Consider the following 22,500-nt stretch of genomic DNA (forward strand, 5'->3'; position numbering starts at 1 on the left):
AACCAGAGCGTGGATTTGTAGATGAGCCAAATATTATGGATATTTTGTCTTTAAAAAAAAAACAGGAACATGTCTCGCAGCATGGCAGCCTGACTGTTTCCTGAGGAGCAGTAGGGTGGAGAGGGAATCTGACTATTACCCTGAGGAGCAGTATGGTTCAGGGAGAGTGTGGAGTCACAGTTGACTGGGATGAGGTGTAAGGTCATAGCTGAGGTAACTGGCAAATGCCAACATTTCAAAGGCTGTTGTCCAGACCGCCTTTCATGTCTCTCTGTATCTCTTCTGTATTCTTCCTAAGTTTTCCGACGCTCTCCTTTCCACTCTCACTATTCTCTTAGGCTGTTACATCCTCTGTCTTTCCTGTCACTGGTTTGCAGATCACTGTTGTTGTTGTTGTTGTTGTTGTTGTTTTGTTGTTGCTGTCTGTTCGAAATGTTACACACTTTCACCTCAACAACTCTTTCAGCAACTCAGCAAAAAGAGAAAAAAAACAAAATGTCTTTAGTGCAGCGAGGCCAGATTGCTCAGTGGGAGGGCATGGTAGTTCCATTCTATGACCCACTGTGCTCCATGAAAAACAAATAAAATCTCCGTCTGAGAGCGAGAGCGTGAAGGATGATGTGGAAGAGCGAGTCAGAGAGATGAGTAGACGTGTGGAGGCGGCTCTCCGCGCGGTGTTCAGTCTCATACCTCTCACTGCATGCGTTCACCGTTCTACTTTTATCAAACTCACAGAACTTCAATTATAAACCGCTTTAGAGTCTTCTCAGCACGCTGGGAGTTTCCGAGTAGAAAGGCCCCAAATATAGTGAACAGAGCCTCCTTCAAAATGACACAGGGCTAAAAATAAGCCAAAGCAGCGTTCATTTACAGACCACGGCACGACGTTTTCCCCCCCTCAAATTAAGTAAAAATGAGAATAAAGCTGCGAAATTCCAAGCGTCTAACACCTGCCCAGCTTTCTCACGTGCGTGTGTGTGTGTGTGTGTGTGTGTGTGTGTGTGTGTGTGCGTGTGTGTGTGCGCTACCCGTGTTCATATTGACGTTATTTCATAATGCATTTGGCAGAGTGGTGGTTACAGTAGCCAGTCTGCTGTGTGTGAAATCAAGGGGCTGACACCACGCCCTGGTCGGACGGCGGCCAGAGAGGCCTGGGAGAGAGGTGGTCACTGGGTCTCAGACTGGGAGACTGGTCCAGGGCTTGGGTGTGTGCTGGGCTGGTTGGCTCTCTTTTTTTTTCCCTTGGCCGTTCTTTTATCCCTGTGTGGCCCCAAGTCTTTCCTCAGGGATCCTTAAATACACTGTCTTTGTTTGGTTCTAGATTTCTATGTTTATAAGGAGGCTTTCTGCGTCTTTTTGTCGACTTGGCTCTTGCAGAATGCTTTTTCTAAAGCTTCATTAGAACTAAGTTATGGTTTTGGATTTCACTTTGCCTTGAGTCACACAGTTCCATTTTAAAATCCCCTTTGGAATACAGATGAACATTGGATCAGTGGCCATTTGCCCTAAATCACTATTGCAAGCCTAATTTGTGGAGTCTGAAATAGGTGGACGTTTTAAAGGCTTTTTCTCATGAAGTGCCTTCGGCTGCAGATTTATGTCTCCATGAAAATTCCTCCAACCACACAGTTAAAAAAAGGTATTTCATCAATACACCATGTGCTTCTCTTTACATGTCTGACTAATGATTGGAGAAACCGTCTGTTCCATTCCAGGAGATTTTGTAGAGCTGTGCTAACACAGATAGCTTTTGCTCCACTTTAAAATATTCCAACAGAGCGACCGGGGTCTGATCTGAAACACAGCGCACGGCTGCGGGAAGAGAGAGCGTACGCTGCGAAGAGGCTTTAAAAAGCGACTGCGTCTGAAGGGACTGTACACGCTCTGTATTGTCTGCTGCCCCCTACTGGTCAAAAGAGTTCATTTTCATATTCGAGTGCTGGCTTGGCAGGAATAATGCATTTCATAACTTGAGCGGAACACCAAACTAGAAACGCTCTGGTGTTTCATGGTAGATGTGATAGTTCGCGTGAACCTTTTTCAGTTAGCAGCGTGGTAAACAGTTTGTGTGAGATATTTGAGGGGGAAGACAGGTGCTTGGCTGGGAAGCTCTGAGTTTCCTGTGATTGTGTCTCAGACAGAACACCTAAAAAGGGCATGTTATTTTACTCACTCTCCCTGTACCTCAACTCTAACTTCACTGTGATTTAAAAGGGTTTGGTTTATATCCAGACATCAGCAAAATGGGAACATTTAATAAATAAACATCCTGTAAGTTCCTCCAGATAACTCAGGGAGAGTATTAGCCAGACCATTAAAATATGCCATACAAACAGAGAACAAATAGTCATGCACACAAACAAATAGACACGCACACACACACACACACACACACACACACACACACACGTATGCATGTCTATGCTATCACAAACAGTCCTCAGCAGCTGACGCCTGCCTCTTGTGCTTCATAGCCTGCCTGCTGCTTCCTCACTAACACATGACAAGGACGCAGAATATAAACAGAGGGATCTCAGCAGCTTTGGGTGGGATTGGTTGTTTATGTTACGCTAATGGAAGATCCGTGCTTTGGATCCCGTGAGGACTCGGCAAAAAGAAAAAAAAAAAACAAAAGAAAACTGCGTCCGAAGTTGGTATTTGCCTGAAGGTTCTGACTGTGAGAATCCCAAAGAAACCTTTGACCCATGTGTTGATTCTCAGCACAGAGCCTGGATGTCAAAGTGGACCTCTTGGAATGGACTCTTCTGTTCCAAGTGTTACATAACTTTCCAACAACAGTATGTACGTGTGTGTGTGTGTGTGTGTGTGTGTGTGGGAGAGAGAGAGAAAGAGAGAGACAGAGAGAAAGAAAGAGAAAGAGAGAGAGAGAGAGAGAGAGAGGGAGAGAGAGAGAGCAAAAGAGAGAGAGAGAGAGCAAAAGAGAGAGAGAGAGAGAGAGAGAGAGAGAAAGAGAGAGAGAGAGAGAGAGAGAGAGACAGAGAGAGAGAGAGGGAGAGAGAGGGAGAGAGAGAGAGCAAAAGAGAGAGAGAGAGAGCAAAAGAGAGAGAGAGAGAGAGAGAGAGAGAAAGAGAGAGAGAGAGAGAGAGAGAGACAGAGAGAGAGAGAGAGAGAGAGAGAGAGAGAGAGAGCCAGGCCGCTGCAGTATAACTGCTCTGATGGACATCCAGGGATAGAGTCATGTGGTTTTGCTTACTGTCTGTCTCAGGCTGGAATGTGCTTCCCTTGCTCATGGCCTATTATGGCCAGTGAAGTGCCTGAGACAGAAGCTTCACACGGAGCCCAGGACAGCTGAGAGAGAGGGAGGCACGATTCCAACCTCAGCCCTGCATCAAAAACGCCGCCAAAAACCGTCTGACGTAAGAGCTCGGTAGCACAGCTACAGTCTGCAGGCTGAGGACAAACCGTACTGTAAAAATGGATTTGTTTCCACGTTTGAGACAAAAAAAAAAAACTCTCAGTGGTGTGTCCAGCTGTGTCATAGGTCTGTCAGAAATATGTCCGTCTTAGAATAAAATATGCGTCACGGAGTCCATCCATGCTGTGTTTGTTCTTGTCCAAACTATGAAAAGTTGTAAGGATATCTTGTTGGCAAGCTCAGGTCCAAAGAGACCTGATGCATATGTATATGCACACCTCCCAGATCAAATTCACATAGATTCTTACAGGACTTTGTTGCTTTTGCCTGTATAAAAAGTGCAACAGGGAGCAAAGTATGCAAAGCTATAAACATTTTTCCTAATTGAAAAGTTCTAGTCCATCTTTGGCCTGCAGGCACTCATTAGAAGGCAATGTACCAGTGCTCTCCCCCTAATGAGTTTTTATACAAGGAATGATGTCATCGCTTAATTCAGGGCTTACAGCCTCTCCCGCATCCGCAGGTTCACACAGGTGTGAGAAATTTCTCCTTCGACTTGTCTGGAGCTGCCAGAGGCCAATCTCACCCCCCCTGGTAAAGTGTTGTCTCACGTAGGCTATTATAAATCTCCCTGGGCAAATGAAACAGCCTTGCCAGCCGAGGTGCCAGCCAACATGAGGGTATACAAAAGAAATGCATCACTGTCTGTTTGCCAGCACAACACCACGCCGCGTTTTCAGTGATGTTCCAAACAGTGCCCTGCACGCGTTCTCCACTAGCAAAACCAGCAAAGTCTCACTCAAGCATTCCTTTCTCAACAAACTGACTTTATTTTATTTTTTGTTTCCCAGATATGGGACTGATAAGCCATATGCTTTGGTGTAATTATTTGACACTATAAATTACAATATTTCACCATATTTTCAGCGAGAGACGGGCGTAGGACAGAAGTTAAACTTAGAAAAAAAAAAAAAATCGATTGAAGTTGCTTGCTGAGCAGACAAACAACTCATTTAGTGTTAAATAAACAAGTCTGTGTGTTTGGTCTCTCGGTTTGTTCTTCATCACTGCTGTTCTTGGCTGCACCTGATCCTGGTTAAAAACTGTAAATCAAAGCTTCTCCTCTCACCGCTGAGGAATTCACCAAACAAGGAGCGAGAAGAAGCAAGGTCGCTAGGGGCAACGGCTAATACGCGCTCTCTCTCTGTACTAATATTGCATCAGCATAAAAAATAAAATCTATATCTCGACCCCAACAGAAAAAGCAGAATGACAACTGCGTGTGAGTATGTGTGTGAAGTTCGGCATAAGGAGCATGGGGGTATGGGGTAGTTCTTGGCTGAGGAGAGGAGGAGGAAAAAGAGGAGCAGAGAGGTGAGGAGGAGTGGGTTTCCGGATGGTTCTCTGAGGGGGAGATCCCTCATTGTGCGAACCCCGAAGAGAACTTCAGGCTGTGGCTGCGATTCAGAAAAAAAAACATCCAAAAACCAGCATATTGTTTTTGATGCAATGCCTTGTTTTTTTTTTTTTGTTGTTTTTTTTTCTCAACTCACTGAAGAACACGGAGCTTCTCACAAGTTATTCGTCCATGTATGGAGTTGTCTTTGAAATATAAGAGAAAACAGACAGAGAGAAAGAAAACAACAACTGTGTTCAGCGACTGCAGGTGTTAGCTTCAGATACAGCTCCCCTGTCTTCTCTTTGATGGCTGGTTTCCCATTATAAACACAGCCACTGCTGTCTTTGAGAGCTTTCTTTACTCTCACAATGAGCTGGAGTTCAGCTGACACAAACGTCATGTCAGCACTTCTCTCTGACAGACAATGGAGAAGAGGTTTTTTTTTGTTTTGTTTTGTTTTAGTAAATCCTACTTTTCAGTATCAAGCCTTAAATCCTGTAAGAAATATCAGTGTCAGCCTAGCACAGGAAACCAGCAGTTTTCTGTTCCCTCACAGAGCACTACAAGTTTATCTAGTTATATAAGCTTAGTTATATTTCATATTCTGCAATATGCCACACTCTGTGTAATTAATGTAGAAACTGTACATTGGTATTAATTGTAGAGGACACTGTAAACAGAGTGAGATGATTAGAACCGAGGAAAGGGTGATGGTCTTTGTCCTGCCGTGGATAAAAATAAAAACAAGAGTGGAAGATGCAGGGAGACAGGTCCCCTCTGTGAGACTGGAGCACATCGACAGGCCAAACCAAATAAGGAGACATCCCAGTCTGCTGTCCTACCACCGCCTCCCTGCAGTTTCTCTTCATTGGCTTATCAGAGCCCACTCACAATGCTCCTTCAGTTCCTCTCCGAGAACAATTAGTCATGAAGTAATTTTCAAAGATAGACCTAGAAGTCATAAATTACGCAGATACTGAATGCTAAATAAAAAACGTAATCAGTTGATGTCTGAGGAGGGGGGGGGGGGGGGGGGGGGGGGGGGGGGGGGGATCCTTTAATGGCAAAAATAAGACTCTTACCAGTTCATAGTTAGCAGCAGGAACACAGGATGTAGAAACCTGCAAAAAAAAAAAGAGCAGAAATGAAACGTTAAACGAATGTCTTAAGTCTTCGCGAATTCTAATTGCGTTGGGTCATTTCCTTTGATGCCTCCTAAAGCTGTCAGACAGAGAATTAATAGAAACTCACCACGTTAAACAGAATATCAAAGAAGTCAGTTATAGCACTTCTCATATGATCCACATTACAGCAATCTAAATCACTCTGGGCAGAGTCTACAGTCAAGCCGCAAAGGGAATCAACCGTCTGTGTGTGTGTGTGTGTGTGTGTGTGTGTGTGTGTGGTCAGTGATTCACACACACACAGATATTTCACATGTTACAGACAAAGAGACATTCAGAGCACAGGGAATCTTCCCATCTGTTTTTTTTTTTTTTTTTAACGAGGATTGTGAAGTCAGTGATGTTTAAATACAGTGGGTTTACAGGAACTCATGATCCACGGCCAGGTCCAGCCAAATAGGATTAACGCTTTGAGTAATACCACAACCCAGTGCCTCTGTCCCTGGTACAGCAGCACCACTGCAGAACAAAAACAGGACGGTAGATGACAGCGTCTGGGCCGGTCACTGTTAGGATATAAAGATGACTGTTCTGTACTCAGTCCACGTGGATATGAGGATGAATTCACTGCACAGGCTGCCAAAGGACACAACATTATCCCTCCATTCTCCACGAGTCCACCACTCTGACAGGAGAAATAAACAGCCTGGGCCATTCATGACTGCTGTCATTAGTTTACTGAAGCACGCTGCACTTCACAGGGTGAGACTGAAGGCTGAGGATGTGTAAACAGGGAAACAAAGACTTTCCCTTGGTAGAGGTGTAAAGGAAAAACATCAGTTTCCCTGAGCCGTGTGATTTAATCAAATCTGATCCAGATGAGTAGGTAGAATACTCCATGGTCTGTGTTGGATAAGCTTCTACAAACACCTTTGACCGCTGTATTGGTAATGGGGTGTGTGTGTGTGTGTGTATGTGTGCGTGTGTGCTTACGTGTGTGCGCGTATGTGTGTGTGTGTGTGTGTGTGTGTGTGTGTGTGTGTCTGTGTGCGTGTGTGTGTGTGTGTGTGTGTGTGTGTGTGTGTGTGCTTGTGCGCGTCTTCATTACACAGACACTGCACCCTGATCAGTCACATGTCTAAAGTGAGCACAAGCACTTATTTTTGCCATCTTCACGGCTGACTCCAGAGCAGTTCAGTGAGAGAGTGTATGCATGGTGTGCATTAACTCTTAGGCTCCATTTAACAGCTTTTTGCACAGAGTTTGAAGAAGTCAAAAAAGACCTTATTTTATTTCAGATCACCCTGAATCAAGCACAAATCTGAGAAAATGCAGTAATTCAAGCAGCTGGCTCTCTGAGACTATTCCGGAAAAAGAAAAAAGAAAAACCCTATTCCGGGCAAAGAGCTAAACATGACTTCTGATTTGATTGCTGGACACAGAACGTTTTTGATGGCAGCCACTCCAGGCCGGGACCTCCTGCTCATCTTCTCATTCAAAGAGTGATAAAAATACAGACAGGATGTTTACCAGCTAATAGACAACATGGGACACACTGTTAGCATGACTGGCGCTGCTGTTTGATTTGATTATGAACTCTTCCTACTGTTAGATGCTAATTCAGCTGCGGATATAGCCACATGAACAACAAAGATCTTCTTGCCTTTCTTCCTCACCGCTCCTATCAGCGCTGAAATGTATCCAGGAACGCTCAAACAAAGACTGTCAATAGGACAGCTGATAAAAACCCTCTCAGAACTGTAAGATATTGGGCTAAGTGGCCTGTGTTGAAATAAATACCTTTGTCTTGAAACAACAGACTATTTTTGGCTTTGCAGAATGTTCAGATCTTAACTTTGTAAACACATAATACTCAAGCAAGATCTATCTAATCTTGGTAAACTGACTAATATTGTTGACAAAAACCTCCGGTCTCTCTGCCTCTCTGTCTCTCTCTCTCTGTCTCTCTCTCTGTCTCTCTCTCTCTCTCTCTCTCTCTCTCATTTAAAGGATATAATCAGTTTCTTGGTCTACTCAGCCCTGCTAGCTGTGGCTCTCTTTGGTTAAGACATGTACACTCATTCCTGCTGTCATCACTGCTGTGAGCCTCCAGGGCTTCTTCTCTTCTTCATCTCTCATCTCGCTGGCAGTTTCTCCTTTACCTAAACCACACGGTTCATTCACAGCCAAATACAACCCACACACCTCTGCCCATGCAATCTCAGCGTCAAATCATTTTACAGTCACACATAATCTCTCTCTCTCTCTTTCGTATCGTCTGAGAGCATGAGAAAGTCACAGCAGTCTTTCCATTCTGCTGACACACCATGTGAGTTCAGACACACAGGTTCATATCAAGCAAAAATCCTTCCTTGTTTCCAGACACAGACCAGCGATACCACCTCCCCTGTCTCCCCACACACAGGTCTGGTTTCTATCTGTCCAGGATTCCATCCCTCTGGACAAGCTCTGTCCTAAGGCTCCAGCCGGTGACAGCTGGCGCACCTGCGATCGATGACCCTTCCAACACCGCGGAACACTGGCCCCTGCCATGCCTGTTTCCCTGGCCTCTACCCATGCGAGGAATGTCCTTATTGAGCGGTGTTTTTCCAGGAGGCATCTCAAAGGGCAAGTGAAGTTTAGATACAGCAGCAAATCAACAGAACCGGGTGCGATTAGAGAACTACCCATGAAAACTGCACTTCAGTTCAATTCTTCTGGCTTTTTATCTGGGTCTGTTCAGTAACACAACAGACGGGTCAGACAGTGGTATTCGATCCGTCACAGTAGACAAACGCTTGAGGTGAAAAACAACCACTACGCGTGACAGCCTGCGACTGGACCGCAATAAAGAAGTGAAGTGGACACAGTGAACAAACAACTGTATTCTTCCTCAGTGGACATCTGCACACTGAATCGTCAGATGGCACGGCATGTGACCCCTGCGACCTCTGTCCCCTGTTTGTCTTAATGAGAAGAATCCTGAAGGACAGTCCTTGATTAATTCTACAGAGTGTAGGAGTTGAAACCCACACACGCACACATAGCTGAGATTCTAAGCCATATCAAATTATCATTCTCATAAAGAAACAGCATTTAAAAGGAGACTGGACTCCCCCCATTGGCACAGTCTCTCCCCACACCCCCGTGGGTCGCTGGCTGGAGGTCAAAGACTGGACGGCCCTAACCACAGCTTGGGTTACTGTTCTGCAGAACGAGCAGGTAAACGTTTGAAAAAGGGGGGGGGACCACAGATCTCACACTGGGTGACCACACGAAGAAAATACCTGGGCAGAGAAATGATCCTGCCGTAACCTCCGGGAGAGATCCAGGGAAGAACCCTTCTCGGACCTGGGGCGATAGAGCCTTCTCCATTGCTGCCCCCTCCCTCTGGAACTCCCTCGCCCAACACATCCGAGACTGCACTGAACTATCATTACTCAAATCCGTCCTTAAAACCCACCTCTTTCAAACTGCTTTTAATCTATGATTAACACTGCATCTTATACCCTTTTATTGCATTGATTTTACGACTTTTTAAGTCGAGCGCTCTTATTTCTTATTTTATTGTTTCTTATGTTCTCTTATTATTTTTCTTATGATTATGATTCTTTTACTGATTATTTTATGCTTGTTAAGCATCTTTGAGTGTCATGAAAAGCGCTCTACAAAAAAAAGGCATTATTATTATCATTATTATAATTATTCTCTCGCAGGGAAAGAGAGAAGAGCCCAGCAGCACGAGACCTTCAGCGGCAGCCTGGGAGCCGCGGGCACAACAGTAACACCTGCCCCAAGTGGAGTTTTACCTTCATGATTTAGAGAGCAAAAGTGATTTACTAAATTCACTGACTGTCTGATCGGCCTGTCTCAGGCAAAACCAGACAGGATGATTTATGTCAGAGGCGTAGAGTGGTCTTAGCGAAGCTTTTCAGTCTTTATTAAGAATCTATGGCCTCAGAGAAAGCTACACTCTGCTAAAACATTTGAACGCGTTCAAATTTCTGCTGACAAGCTTCCTCATCCCTTCTTCTGTCCAAAGATTTGCTGTGAATTTATATATGTTTGACTGAAGTTTCCATGCCGTACACTTTCCAAACCAATATAACTTCTAAAATATCCAGTTCTAGACAATATTTGTCTTGAGGATGTATAAAACATATAACTACAAAACAGATGTTAATCAAAGCCAAATGACCACAGAGCGTAATTTAATGTTGCTATGCAACTTCTTCATTGCCACATCAACCCATATCTAAATGTTGGATTTATTTCCAAGATAATTAAATGGGAAAAAAATGGAATGAACCCAGAATGCACCAGTATGAGAGAGGGCCACAGTAATTAAGACAGTAATTGAGACAGCATAAGCGAATGCCTAGAAATGAGCTTTTTCACAAGAGAACACTCTTGTTTTGCTCTGTCTCGTCCCGGCGCCATTTCAGGATTTTCACTGTGTGTCTGTGAGGGGAGTAATCAGCCATGCAGAATCAGGAGGCTTTTTGGGCAGAGAGGGGAAAACTGTAGAGAAAAGAAAAAAAAAACTTTCCAAGGCCCTCGGCTGGCACAAGACAGAACACAAAGCCTCAGTCAGCCCTTTCTAACAGGGAGAGAAAAAAAGGGGGAGAGAGAGAGAGAGAGAGAGAGAAAGAGAGAGAGAGAGAGAGAGAGAGAGAAAGAGAGAGAGAGAGAGAGAGAGAGAGAGAGAGAGAGAGAGAGAGAGAGAGAGCGTGTGTTGATACTATCAGAGTGTACAAATGAGTATAATATAATAAGGGGGTAATTGTGTTTTTGCATTCCTCACATGCTTGTGTTAACAAAATTAAACCAAGATCCATTACACTCAGACAACAGCCTGTGTCCCATGGCTGTGTACGGTCTGCCCTGTTGTTCTAAGCCTGCTCAGAGTGCTCCATCTCTGTCACTGTATGCTGTCTATAACCCTGTTAGCATGATGCATGGCTTAACTCAACACAGAAGTCCTGCAAAAAGCAAAGCTCTAAGGCTGTTGCTCATGCCTGACTGTGTCAACCATCTCCCTGACATGTAACAGAGGAAATGAAATTCAGTTGTGGTCACTGTAAAGCAATATACGCATCAGCATTCATACCTCCGCACAGCCAACTAGCACACACACACACACACACACACACACACACACAGTGTCCTCATGTTTATCCAGGTTGAAGAAATCTAAGCACCTGGCACGACGGAGCAGAAATCTCCGATTGCCAATATCCAGTGTGCAAATTAGATTGACTCGGCGTAACCACTACCAGAGCGTTCACACAAACACAGGTATTAGAGAGGAGCCAATGGGAGAGCTCCCGGATATAAACAAACGCCAGAGGAATGGGCGCAAAGCATCGACCCAGGTGCCCACGCCGCTTCATCTCGCCAAGTGCACCGTTTGAGTGACATCTCTGCGTTCTTTCTTTTTCTCATTCCTTACTTGCTTTCTTCTTTTTTTTATTTGTGTTGGTTCTTGAAACGAATAACGCGTTCTGTTAAGTCCGAGAGGCTCCCAGACGAAGACTTAGATTGTTTCAGTGTTTGAATGTGTGTTAGAAAAGTCAGAATAATTATCGGGCAGCGACAGATGACGACGCCAAAGAGAAAATGCCTGAAAATGACAGAGAAAATCTCTGTCTCCTTTTACACAAGAAAGTGACACAGCAGCTTAGCCGTGAACAGGCACAGAGCGAAAAGGTGACTGTCTCTTGTATTAAAATGGAGCGTCCTGTTCAGAGACTACGCTGGGATTCCTGTCGACCTACGACAGTGCAAACACAGAGGAGACAAAGTCTTTTTGGGAACTTAAAGCAGGACAGGGCGTGCGTGAGAGGCGTGGATGTAAAGCCTGTCCACACACACACAACATATTTCCACCCTGTTTACCCTGGCGTGTCACAGAACTCAGCGCTCCGCCTAAAAACAAACCCAAATCTTTTCAATCTCATCCTAACCTGAACTACACATTGGGTTTGTTCCAGGAAAGAAAATAAACGAAATTCGAGATTTCCCTCTGAAACCTGATCACAGGCTCTATACGACAGAGATTCTGAAACTATCGCTGCACCGCCGATACGGTACGGCCATACGAGTGAGTGACTGCAATTCAGCAGGGAGAGCGTAGTGAAAATATCAGAAAACGGAACAGAGAAAGAAAGTCAAGAATTCTCCACTACATCGAGGAGGGAACAAGCAGGCCAAGGAGAAGGTTAATCTCCAATCACGAGGGGCAATTACTGAAACCAAATCCCCGTCTAAAACACTGTGTGGGAACAATGAGAGGGGACCCGGTCAGGCCTACTGCACTTCTCAATAAAGGCACTTCACTGCTGAAACCTTGTTGTGCTGAACTTTAATGCACAGCTCCAGTGTTCCCCAGTAAGCTTAACCAACGAGTTAACCTCAAGGTTTGGGAGGATGTATCGATCCTTCAGAATGTTTTAAGGGAAAAGTTGCTGACCGGTGTGAGTGGGTGCTGTCTGTGTGCTGTCGGGGAAACGGTGACAAGTTGAGACAAGTCAGTGCTATCAGCACGTCAAGGTGGCATTTAGTATATTACTGCTGAGTTATGGGCCACAGAAAAGCCCCTGTGAAAGCAGGCGAACAGGCCTTTACGCTCCAGGTGAAGTTTTCAAGACAGCAGACTACTGCTATCCACGTTGACTTATCTACAGAATCTGTGCTCTCACACACACACACACACACACACACACAAACACATAAATCCTTTATATGTCTTTCTGTGTTTCTCTATCATAAACATACACTCTCTCCTGATCAAGAGACCTCAGATCTCTCTTAAACTGAAAATGCAAATTGCAAATGCTTTCAAAGCATGCACACACAGAAGACTAAGCAGAGTCCACTACAACTCAATAAGGTTTATGCAAAACAACAAATAAATAAATAAATAAGTCAATAAATCAATAAAAACTGCTTTAAACAGCTGCAACAGATAATCCGGATATTACAATCATTTTAATACGTAATGTTTACACATAATCCAATGTGACCCTGTAGAGAAGTGCGTAACTAAAAGGAATTTTGTAGTATCTTAACGCAAAGTTTACCTTGTGTCGAGGACACAGAAAATCAGCGCCTGTTTTTGTCCTTTCAGGTTTCTTTATCAGTTCAGACTGGAACCACAGCACTTTTTAGTGTTGCTTGATGTTGTATATTATCGCCGTGGCAGAGCCGGACACAAGCTGGCTTTCCTGGCTTTATTTCACTGCCCAACCCATAAATCAAACGCAAAGACAAACAAGAACGCAACAGCTCTGGGCACTGAAGTCGTTGAAATAGGCCTGCTTTCTATAAACATTCCACAGGGAGACAGGGCCTGATAAGAGCTCACTCTGCTCTCAGGGAGGGGTTTTTTTTTTTTTTTTGGAGGGGTTTGTGGGGTGGAGGGCATGGTTTGGGGGGGGGGGGGGGGGCTGGGGGGGGGGCTGACAGTCTTTCCATGCCCCCCCCACCCCATCCCACCCTTGCTAATGCAGGACCATCATTCCCAGAGAAATATTTCAGATTTTATTGGGCAGCCGTGGGGAGGGGGCGTTGTGCAGCTGGAAGCGCTCAGGAATGATGCTCTTGCAATGCCCCACACCAATGATTCACAAAAGTCAGGTCTGCATACCAGCCATGGTCCGAATCGCCGCGCGAACGGGACGCCAGAAGAGTTCTGCTTTCCCAGTTGAGAACAGATAACGAGTTTAGTCAGAGAAGCCTTAAATAACAAGCCCCGTACACTCACGACCTACGGTGGGAAGGTAGGGACTGTAATCACGTCAAACCCCACCCGGAGAGCGGTGACAGGAGAGGATCTGCGTTTCAGCCTTACGGTCTGGCCTTCGCTGCAAACACGTATGTGCGAAACTTCACCCCTCGTCTCCAAATGCACGTAAACGACAGAGTCAGTATCATATCATGATCTGGATTTCACCGATCTATCATCTGGTGTATCGGTACTGTGGGAAGAGATGAGTGCACTGGAGCAATGTCGATGCCCATGCCAACACTCTCCACGAAACACTGGCCCGCAGGAATGCAAACATAAGCACACATAAACAAATAAACAAATTCATGAGTTATGTCTCTATTAAAGCACTGGGCTGATTCAGCCATGGTAACTAGAGTAAGAGTCATGATCCAGTACAAGATTCCTCTGGTTCTACCTTACCTAGTAGTCAATGGTACTATATTTGCATGGTGTTTTTGGACAACCTGTACTGGGAAGCAGGGATGTTTACTGCAGGTGCTAAAGAATCAGATAGGCATATCACAGCTGCAGCGTTCTCTTCACGGAAAAAAACCCCCAAAACAAACAAACAAAAAAAAAAAAAACTATCCGAACAAGCGTCACTTCTAACTGAGAAGACGTCAGTTCCAAACATTCTCTTGTAAAATGGAAGAAATACCAGTGTGGTAAACGTAACAGCCCAGAGCTGTCTTACTTTCTTCCTCTTTTTTTTCTTTTCTTTTCTTTTCTTTTTTTTCTCCTGTATAATGGTCTGTGATTGACTGGCTCTGATCTGTACACCGCCCGCAGAAGAGAACATGTGGGAGTGATTAAGACATGTGATCATTTTATTGAGATGATGGATGGCCCTCTGCAAGAAAATCATTGTGTGTCTCAACATCGACTAACAGAAGCATGTCTGATGTTGAACAGGGCTCAAGACGCAGAGACCTTCGCCGATTCTCAAAGTCAGTTCTGTTCTTGTCGGTTTTGTCACCGGGAGCATGCGAAACTAAAATCATGTCATAAAGACACAGTTGTTACGCATGACCACTCTCGTAATAACATAAGTGCATTGTATCCCGACCAAGCATAACTCGATACATACCTCATGTCTTAGGTGGTCCCAGAGTGACAAGCAAACTGAGTGACCAGACAAAAAAACAAAAAACAAAAACAAAACTCCAAGACGGATTTTTGACAGCGCTGGTCGACTTTAGGGCCGGCATTTTTATTCTCTGGCCACAAAAATAAGCCCTGGTTGTCAAGCTAGAACTCGGCAGCAATGCCACAAACAAATGAAAATAGCAGTGGAAAATGGCAACCCCCCACCCCCCACCCCAATCCACTTCTGTTGCCAATAGCAACCACTATTAAGTAAAAGCTCAATTTTGTGAGAGGAACCAGGCTGCTTGATTGCATGTAGCAATTTTGAAAAATCAGCCGTCATTAAAATTCAAAGCCCAGAGAGCCCATTAAGGCATGTTATTGCTTCAGGGTGCATGCCCAGCACTGGAAACCACTGGCCGCAGTTGTGAGAGCTCCTGTCAAGAAACCATGGCCGTCTCACCAGCGATCAGAACTATACCAGTGCCCACCAGGGACTAGATGCCTGGCCCTGATGCTAGACCAAGTTACTTCACTATGAACAACAGAGAATGTGTGATAAGAACACGTCACAAATAACTCAATTTCTCCTTGTCAAATTTTACACCAAATTCTTCTCACTAGATAAAAATATGACTTTAAATATGCTATTATGCTTTGTATGAGTGTTTTGGCTTGTTTTGGCCCCTGATTTGAGATTACAATCGGTTCCGTGGCCCATTACTTTTTCAGCTGAGTAATGAATACTCACTGCCAGGCACCAAGAACCTCTGTCAGGAGAAATGCTGGCATGAGTGTAATTTCTGTGTGGAATTAGTGAATTAATGCAGGATATTTCCCTGGTCCTCGTGTAGATGACTTCCTCTAGGGCTCCTGCTGGCTCCAGACAGTGCCAGCCCTGTTTAAATCAGCATGGCGCTGCTATATCTGATCCCGCTTCCATCTTAAAACAGTCTCAGCCCTTTCACTAGCACCTGCGCACAGCCAACTGGACACAAACACAAACGCATTAATAATCAAACTACATCCCCTGCATAACCGAGCGGTTCCAGCCAGTAAAGACAGTAAATCTGGAGCAGGAGAGGAAATGGTAGAGAGTCGAGCAGAAGTGTGAGGCACAGTTCTCGCTCACGACCTCTTGAGCACTTGCCACATGTAAAACACACATTTGTATTCGAGCGCCTGGTTTCAATTTTATTTCTGCTCAAGTTTGCCGTTTGGATCTTCCCTCTCCTCCATCCCAATCAAAACTCTATTTAATCAACAGCGAGCTCTGCTCCGAGCCATCTGAGGGAACTGAAACCGACCTCGTGCACCATCGACACACAGATCCTTTCTCTACAGAACACAGGACATTTACCTGGCCACGCTGCAGCAGGATGCAACAGATTCATAAATCAGAGAAGCCCCCCACCCCCAACCCGTCTGTGTGACACACAGTCCAGCCTCCGTCTACGCCCTGTATTCTGTCTGTTTACGAGGAGACCCCCCCCCCCCCCCCCCCCCCCCCCCCCCCCCCCCCCCCCCCCCGCTGACGTGCTAATATTCTCTCACCCCTGGGGAGCTCAGCTAATTCACTGTGACCTTGTGAAACCAGACTGGGCACTGCTGCCCTGCTGCTCTCTTGGCCTCTGGAGTTATCTTATCTGGCCTTTAGCACCTGGTGCTGTGTTCTCTCCTTTTGCACTGTGGGGCTCATGGGAACAGGGCCCTCATGAAGCTGTTTTCCTAGCACAGCACGATCCCAGAGCACAGGGCAGTCTGTTAAACAAGCTCCTCCATAGGTTTCACAGGAGAGCTACTGTATACCTGGGGACAGGTGTGAGAAGGTGACAGCAGGTCAATATAAAGGTCATTGACCTGTACAGCACCAGTGAATACTGATGAGAGCAAAAATCTATAATCACATTTGTGCTGACAACGGGACTAATTCTGAAGCATATTATTTCAACGCACTTAAAACACTGAACCCTCATTCTGACTCCTGTTCAAAGACACAGTGCATGTCTCTCACGTCCCATTTCTCATCTAAAGCACTGTCTGCACCATCATGACGCAGACTCTGATCTGTACTTAAAGAATAAAAAAAAGGTGTCAGAGGTATGTACACGGTGGTTCTCAAATCCATAATGTCTGGAATTAACAGGTGCTTACACACAATGTCTCGTTCACACCCAAAAAAGAGAGAGAGAGATAGATAATGTCTGAGCCAGGGTCTTTGTGTGTGTGTGTGTGTGTGTGTGTGTGTGTGTGTGTGTGTGTGTACTTTGCATATACACACACAAATCATTCTCTCACTAAAACATACACACATGAACATTGAAAGAATTACTGTCAGCTGTCATACAAACAGACCCTTTCCCCATGGTTTACAGGTGAGGGCAGAACACACTTAGTTCAGCGTAACTTTGATAAATAATTCTCCAGAGTGAATATGAAACTCAGAGAGACCCGGAGAAACATACGTTATACTTTACAGCCTTATTCAACTCTTACCACAAACCTCTGTTCTGAGACAAAATGATCCCCAAAGCTCCAGAAAGACAGATTTTTAAACACAGATTCATCAGGCAGAATTCCACAACACACAGTCCAAAGGATCGTGCCACTGGATTCCTCCCTCCCGTTCAGGGAAAGAGGGAGAAGATTGGGGGGGGGGGGGGGGGCAGCATTCACAAAAAAACCCTCTTAAATCAGAATTAAAGCCAGCGTTTCGGAGACAATGAACTTCTGCTTAGGACTAAAGTACACCTCCACAGTTAACCCCTTAAAGAGGCTCAACTTTTTATCTGTTCTTTTTTCTTTTTTTAAACATCACAAAGGCTAAAGTAGGTCATGAAAATAGTTGCTGGTAATTATGACATTATATTTCCTGCTGGAACCTGAGTGAGGGCCTACAGCTTTTCTTTCCGATGCGATGGTGAATTCATCTCTTGGTCTTTACTCCTATTAAAATCACCCACATCTCAGGGGAAAAAAAAAAAAAAAAGAACCCTGTCACAAAGTCCCAGATCAGCGGGCTTACATCAGCAGACGGCTATGAAAATGGAAGCTCGTGACTTTTGCGGAAAACCGTCGGCGGGTTCTATTAGAACTCCACCGCCTCTTCGCCTTTCGTATTTCACTCATCACAAATTTTTCAAACTGTGTTTTAATTTTCATGCTCTCCAGCGGCCCAGGGTTCTGGGGGTATTTTATTGCGCTGAGGCATGCGTCATGACGTGTTGAGGGCTTGCTTTGGAAGCAGCTGCTCTGGAGAAATGTTCGGCCTTTGCCACAGAGCCGTAATGGAGAGCGGAGCTGGGCAGGAGCCAGGGGATGTTCACTCTTCCCACACAAACACTACACTGATGTTTGACTCTACCAGTATGGATGGGTTTATGCATCTCCCGGCCAATCGATGGGATTCTGGATGTCATGAAGCAAGCGATGAGGAATTTTCTCGGCGCTGATAATGAAGGGGAAAAAATTCCTGGAGCAAACAGAAGAGTATATCTAGTCGACTAAATGTCCAAAAGAAAGATATCCCGCTCTGGGGGAAAAAGGAAAAAACAAAACAAAACAGGTTCTGATAAATGTCCCCTATATGTTCAGCCCTGCATTACTGGTTTTCCGCTCAATTTGAGCCAAATTAGTCCAGATTGTGTCTGTGAACGTGCCAGAAGACAAAGGGCGGTTTGTTTCCCACGATCAGGCCGAAAACCCACAGAAGGTTACGTGGGCACTACGACTGGGGAGGATCGCATAGCAAGGGCTGCCACAGCACCCTGCTCCAGAAATCAGAACAGAACAGAACAGAACCACACAAAAATATGAATAAATAAACAAATGAATAAATAAATAAATACCATCTGTATCCCAAAGTCTCCTAAAGCCAACACCCGAAGGAGCAGATTAAATCAGTTGCAGCGTTCTCATGGTTTTGAAAAAAAAAAAATCATCTCTTCTCCATCACTTTAAGATTAGACTGACATTAAGCTTCACCAAATTTCTCTTGACTGTTGTTTCAGTTCAGTGCGAGACTAGGGAAACTTTATGTGATCCAGCTTCAGGGCGATTGTTACAAACAGCACACACACTTAAGAGGCTGGATTTCAACTTCCCTGACCTTTCATGTCAATATCTCCCCAGTTTGACCTCAGGGTCGCCGAGTGAGTAATAGCCTGAACAAGGCGGTTGAAATGTGTGTGAAAGGGTGTATGTATGTGTGTGTGTGTGTGTGTGTGTGTGTGGCACAGACAGGGCTATCTCGGTCATCTGTCACGGAGAAATGCGTCTGCCCAGCACACGCGGCTTCAGGGAAGAGCCATCAGTGTCTTAACTCCAGCCCCGTCAGTCCCCGTCAGGTACATTTTCTTACAGGAGAGAGGGAATCGTGTGAGGAGAGAGGGAATCGTGTGAGGAGAGAGGGAATCGTGTGAGGAGAGACGGAATCGTGTGAGGAGAGAGGGAATTGTGTGAGGAGAGATGGAATTGTGTGAGGAGAGAGGGAATTGTGTGAGGAGAGACGGAATCGTGTGAGGATAGAGGGAAATGTGTGAGGAGAGAAGGAGATGTGTGAGGAGAGAGGGAAATGTGTGAGGAGAGAGGGAAACGTGTGAGGAGAGAAGGAATCGTGTGAGGAGAGAGGGAATCGTGTGAGGAGAGAGGGAATCGTGCGAGGAGAGAGGGAATTGTGCGAGGAGAGAGGGAAATGTGTTAGGAGAGAAGGAGATGTGTGAGGAGAGAGGGAAATGTGTGAGGAGAGAGGGAAATGTGTGAGGAGAGAGGGAATCGTGTGAGGAGAGAGGGAATCGTGTGAGGAGAGAAGGAATCGTGTGAGGAGAGAGGGAAATGTGTGAGGAGAGAAGGAGATGTGTGAGGAGAGAAGGAATAGTGTGAGGAGAGAGGGAAATGTGTGAGGAGAGAGGGACATGTGTGAGGAGCTGTAGGAGGACAAGACTCTTCCAGTCACAAATCAGAGCAGGAGCAGTTGGAATGCAAGGAGCAGAGCTCCCGCTCACAGTCTCCAAACATCCCCATCACCGCACTGTCAGCCCAGCTATCACCACACTCAGGAATTACTGCCCCAGGGGTACAAGACACCCCCCTCCTCCTCCTCCAAACACTAACACGCTTTCTCTAACCTAACTGTTTCTCTTTTGCCCCTACAGAATGTGAGGTAAAAAAAATAATAATAATAATCCTCAGATCAAAATGTATGTGCGTAATTCAATTAGCCAACATAAAATAACAAAGTGAAAAGGTATGAAAAATTTAGAGCAAACAACGTGATGTTCACATTAAATTTGTCTTAGAGAAACTTAATTTAAAATACACCAGTGTCTACTTTCCCAGGAATGTAAGTCTTAACTGGGAGTTAATTCAAACATTGACTTCAACGCCTTAGTCACTTCACTGGGCTGCACTCATCTGATTTGTGAGAGTCTCAGCTTCTTAACATTTACCACAGTAAAACAAGAAGCTCTACAACACGCACACACACACACACACACACACACAAACAGCATCACAGCCAACAATCTCCTCTCCCCTTCATTAGACACATCTGAGAGCACTCAACACATCAGCTTTTGCTTTCTTTACCCAGAACAAGAGAACAAACTGCTTCAGGGTGCTGTTATTCTACAACAAACTTACAGCTCACAGCTGGGAGAACAGCACTAAGACTGCAGACACAAGACAAGAGTTTTAACACAAGACCAGAGTTTTTATCACAGGCTGCGAGAAATAGTCCTTCCCTCTTCCTTACCTGAAACACAGCAGTGGCCATCCTCAGTGTCTGTGCGCGTGTGAGAGTGTGTGTGTGTGTGTGTGTATGTGTGTGTGTGTGTCCGCTCTACCGCCGCATTCTCCTTCAGGCAGAGCGTAGTCTTGCAAAAAAGAAAAAAGAATTACAGAGATTAGGAGATTCTCTCCCCCTCTCTCCTTCTCTCTCTCTCTCTCTCTCTCTCTCTCTCAGCTCTGAAAGCGTCTCAGCAGGATGGAGAGATGAGGGTAATCCAGGCAGCAGTGTGTTGAGTCTGCGGAAGTGTGTCTCTCTCGTGTCTGAGTCTTTGACTTCACCAAACTCCAGGCTCCCTTCCCTCTATCCAGCCAGGAGATCAAGTATCAGAAAAGACATATACACACTATATATGGCCAAGAGCAGAGAGCAGAATGAACTTCTGTCTCAGCACCCAAGAACTCAGAGCGCACACACACACACAGCAGGAAACTCTGGGAAGTCTGACTGCGGGCTACGCTTATTCCCTCTCCCTTCTCTCTGTTTCTCCCTCCCTCTCTCGCATTCTCTCTCTCTCTCTCTCTCTCTCTCTCTCTCTCTCTCTCTCTCTCTCTCCACACACATGCACACGAGGAGAAGGAGAAAAAAAAAAAGAAGCCAGTCAAATGTGTATACAGCTGAAATTCCCAAAAAGCTCAGTGGGCTGGACTTGAGTTTGACAGACAAAAGCCCCTAAACTGGCCTCCCCTTCTCCTCCTCCTCCACCTCCTCCTCCTCGTTCTCTCTCCTGTCCTCTCCTCTCCTCCCCTCCCTCCTTCTCTACTTCTCTTGTTGTTATCGAGTTCTCGGTTTACAGGTTAAACATGAGCTGACAAGCTCCCTGGCAGTCTAGGCAGCGGTGCTCTCAGTCAGCGTGGGCTGTGTAAGAGCAGCAGGAGAGTGGAGAACACACACTGAGATGCAAACCTATTTATGCAACACTATTACTCCTCAGACATCACACTAAATACCATAATCCCCTTCAAACACCCATTAACCCAGCCCCATGGAGTGATGTTCATCAGTCATGTCTCTGATCTCAGCCTTTAGTCCAGAGGAGGAACAGGAACAACACGCCTCCGTAAAACAAACAAAAAGCTTCATTTAAGTGTAAAACCGTTTAATAAAATTAAGAGAATGAGGGTTTTTTTGTTTGTTTGTTTGTCTGTTTTTGTATTTTTTTTCCTACATTTTAGTGATAGTAACACAGCTGTGATAAACTGGTGTTGTTCCAACAAAGACACGGCTCATTGATAGCAGCTATTTAAAAATATAAATTGCTCTAGACATCTTTGATAACTTATCAACTGTGCAGTCACGTGGTCTAGACAGAGGAAATGAAAAAAAAAAAAAAACAGCTACAAATAAGATTTATGGGGCATTTGGGGGCCACTGGAAGACAGTGTCATTTCAGCTTTAGGCCTTTAGGCTATGACATCATAAATGTCATTTATGATTGACATTATAAATGTCTTTGTTTTATCATAGCACTGCAGGATCAATACCACAAAGAATTCAAAACACCCACACCAGTAGAATTACATTAAAATGTTTAATTAACAAAGTTTTATTGCACTTTTTTAAATTCAACTACCACCAAAACATTACATCTCTGAAGTAGGCTATAAGCCGAAGTAGCAGTAGCAGACAGTGCTTTTAAAACGTCGCGGTCAGACCATTAAAAGCAGCTTACAGAGGAGGAGTACTCTCTCCTGTCTGTTGAGGAGTACTCTCTCCTGTCTGTTGAGGAGTACTCTCTCCTGTCTGTTGAGGAGTACTCTCTTCTGTCTGTTAAGGAGCAGGCTCTCCTGTCTGTTGAGGAGTACTCTCTCCTGTCTGTTGAGGAGTACTCTCTTCTGTCTGTTAAGGAGCAGGCTCTCCTGTCTGTTGAGGAGCACTCTCTCCTGTCTGTTGAGGAGTACTCTCTCCTGTCTGTTGAGGAGTACTCTCTCCTGTCTGTTGAGGAGCAGGCTCTCCTGT

At 45.1% G+C, this 22,500-nt stretch overlaps 1 protein-coding gene across 1 annotated transcript in view; it reads right to left on the reverse strand.

Annotated features, from left to right (window-relative positions):
- The window catches only part of tns1b (tensin 1b), a 145,473-nt gene that overhangs the window by 60,277 nt on the left and 62,696 nt on the right, over nucleotides 1-22,500 (reverse strand). Inside the window, exon 4 of the mRNA XM_030785824.1 lies at nucleotides 5,858-5,896. Within this exon, the coding sequence (XP_030641684.1) occupies nucleotides 5,858-5,896 (39 nt within the window). The remainder of the gene's footprint in view (nucleotides 1-5,857; nucleotides 5,897-22,500) is intronic.

The sequence above is a fragment of the Chanos chanos genome, chromosome 10 (assembly GCF_902362185.1).
Source record: "Chanos chanos chromosome 10, fChaCha1.1, whole genome shotgun sequence".
In the NCBI taxonomy this organism is placed as follows: domain Eukaryota; kingdom Metazoa; phylum Chordata; class Actinopteri; order Gonorynchiformes; family Chanidae; genus Chanos; species Chanos chanos.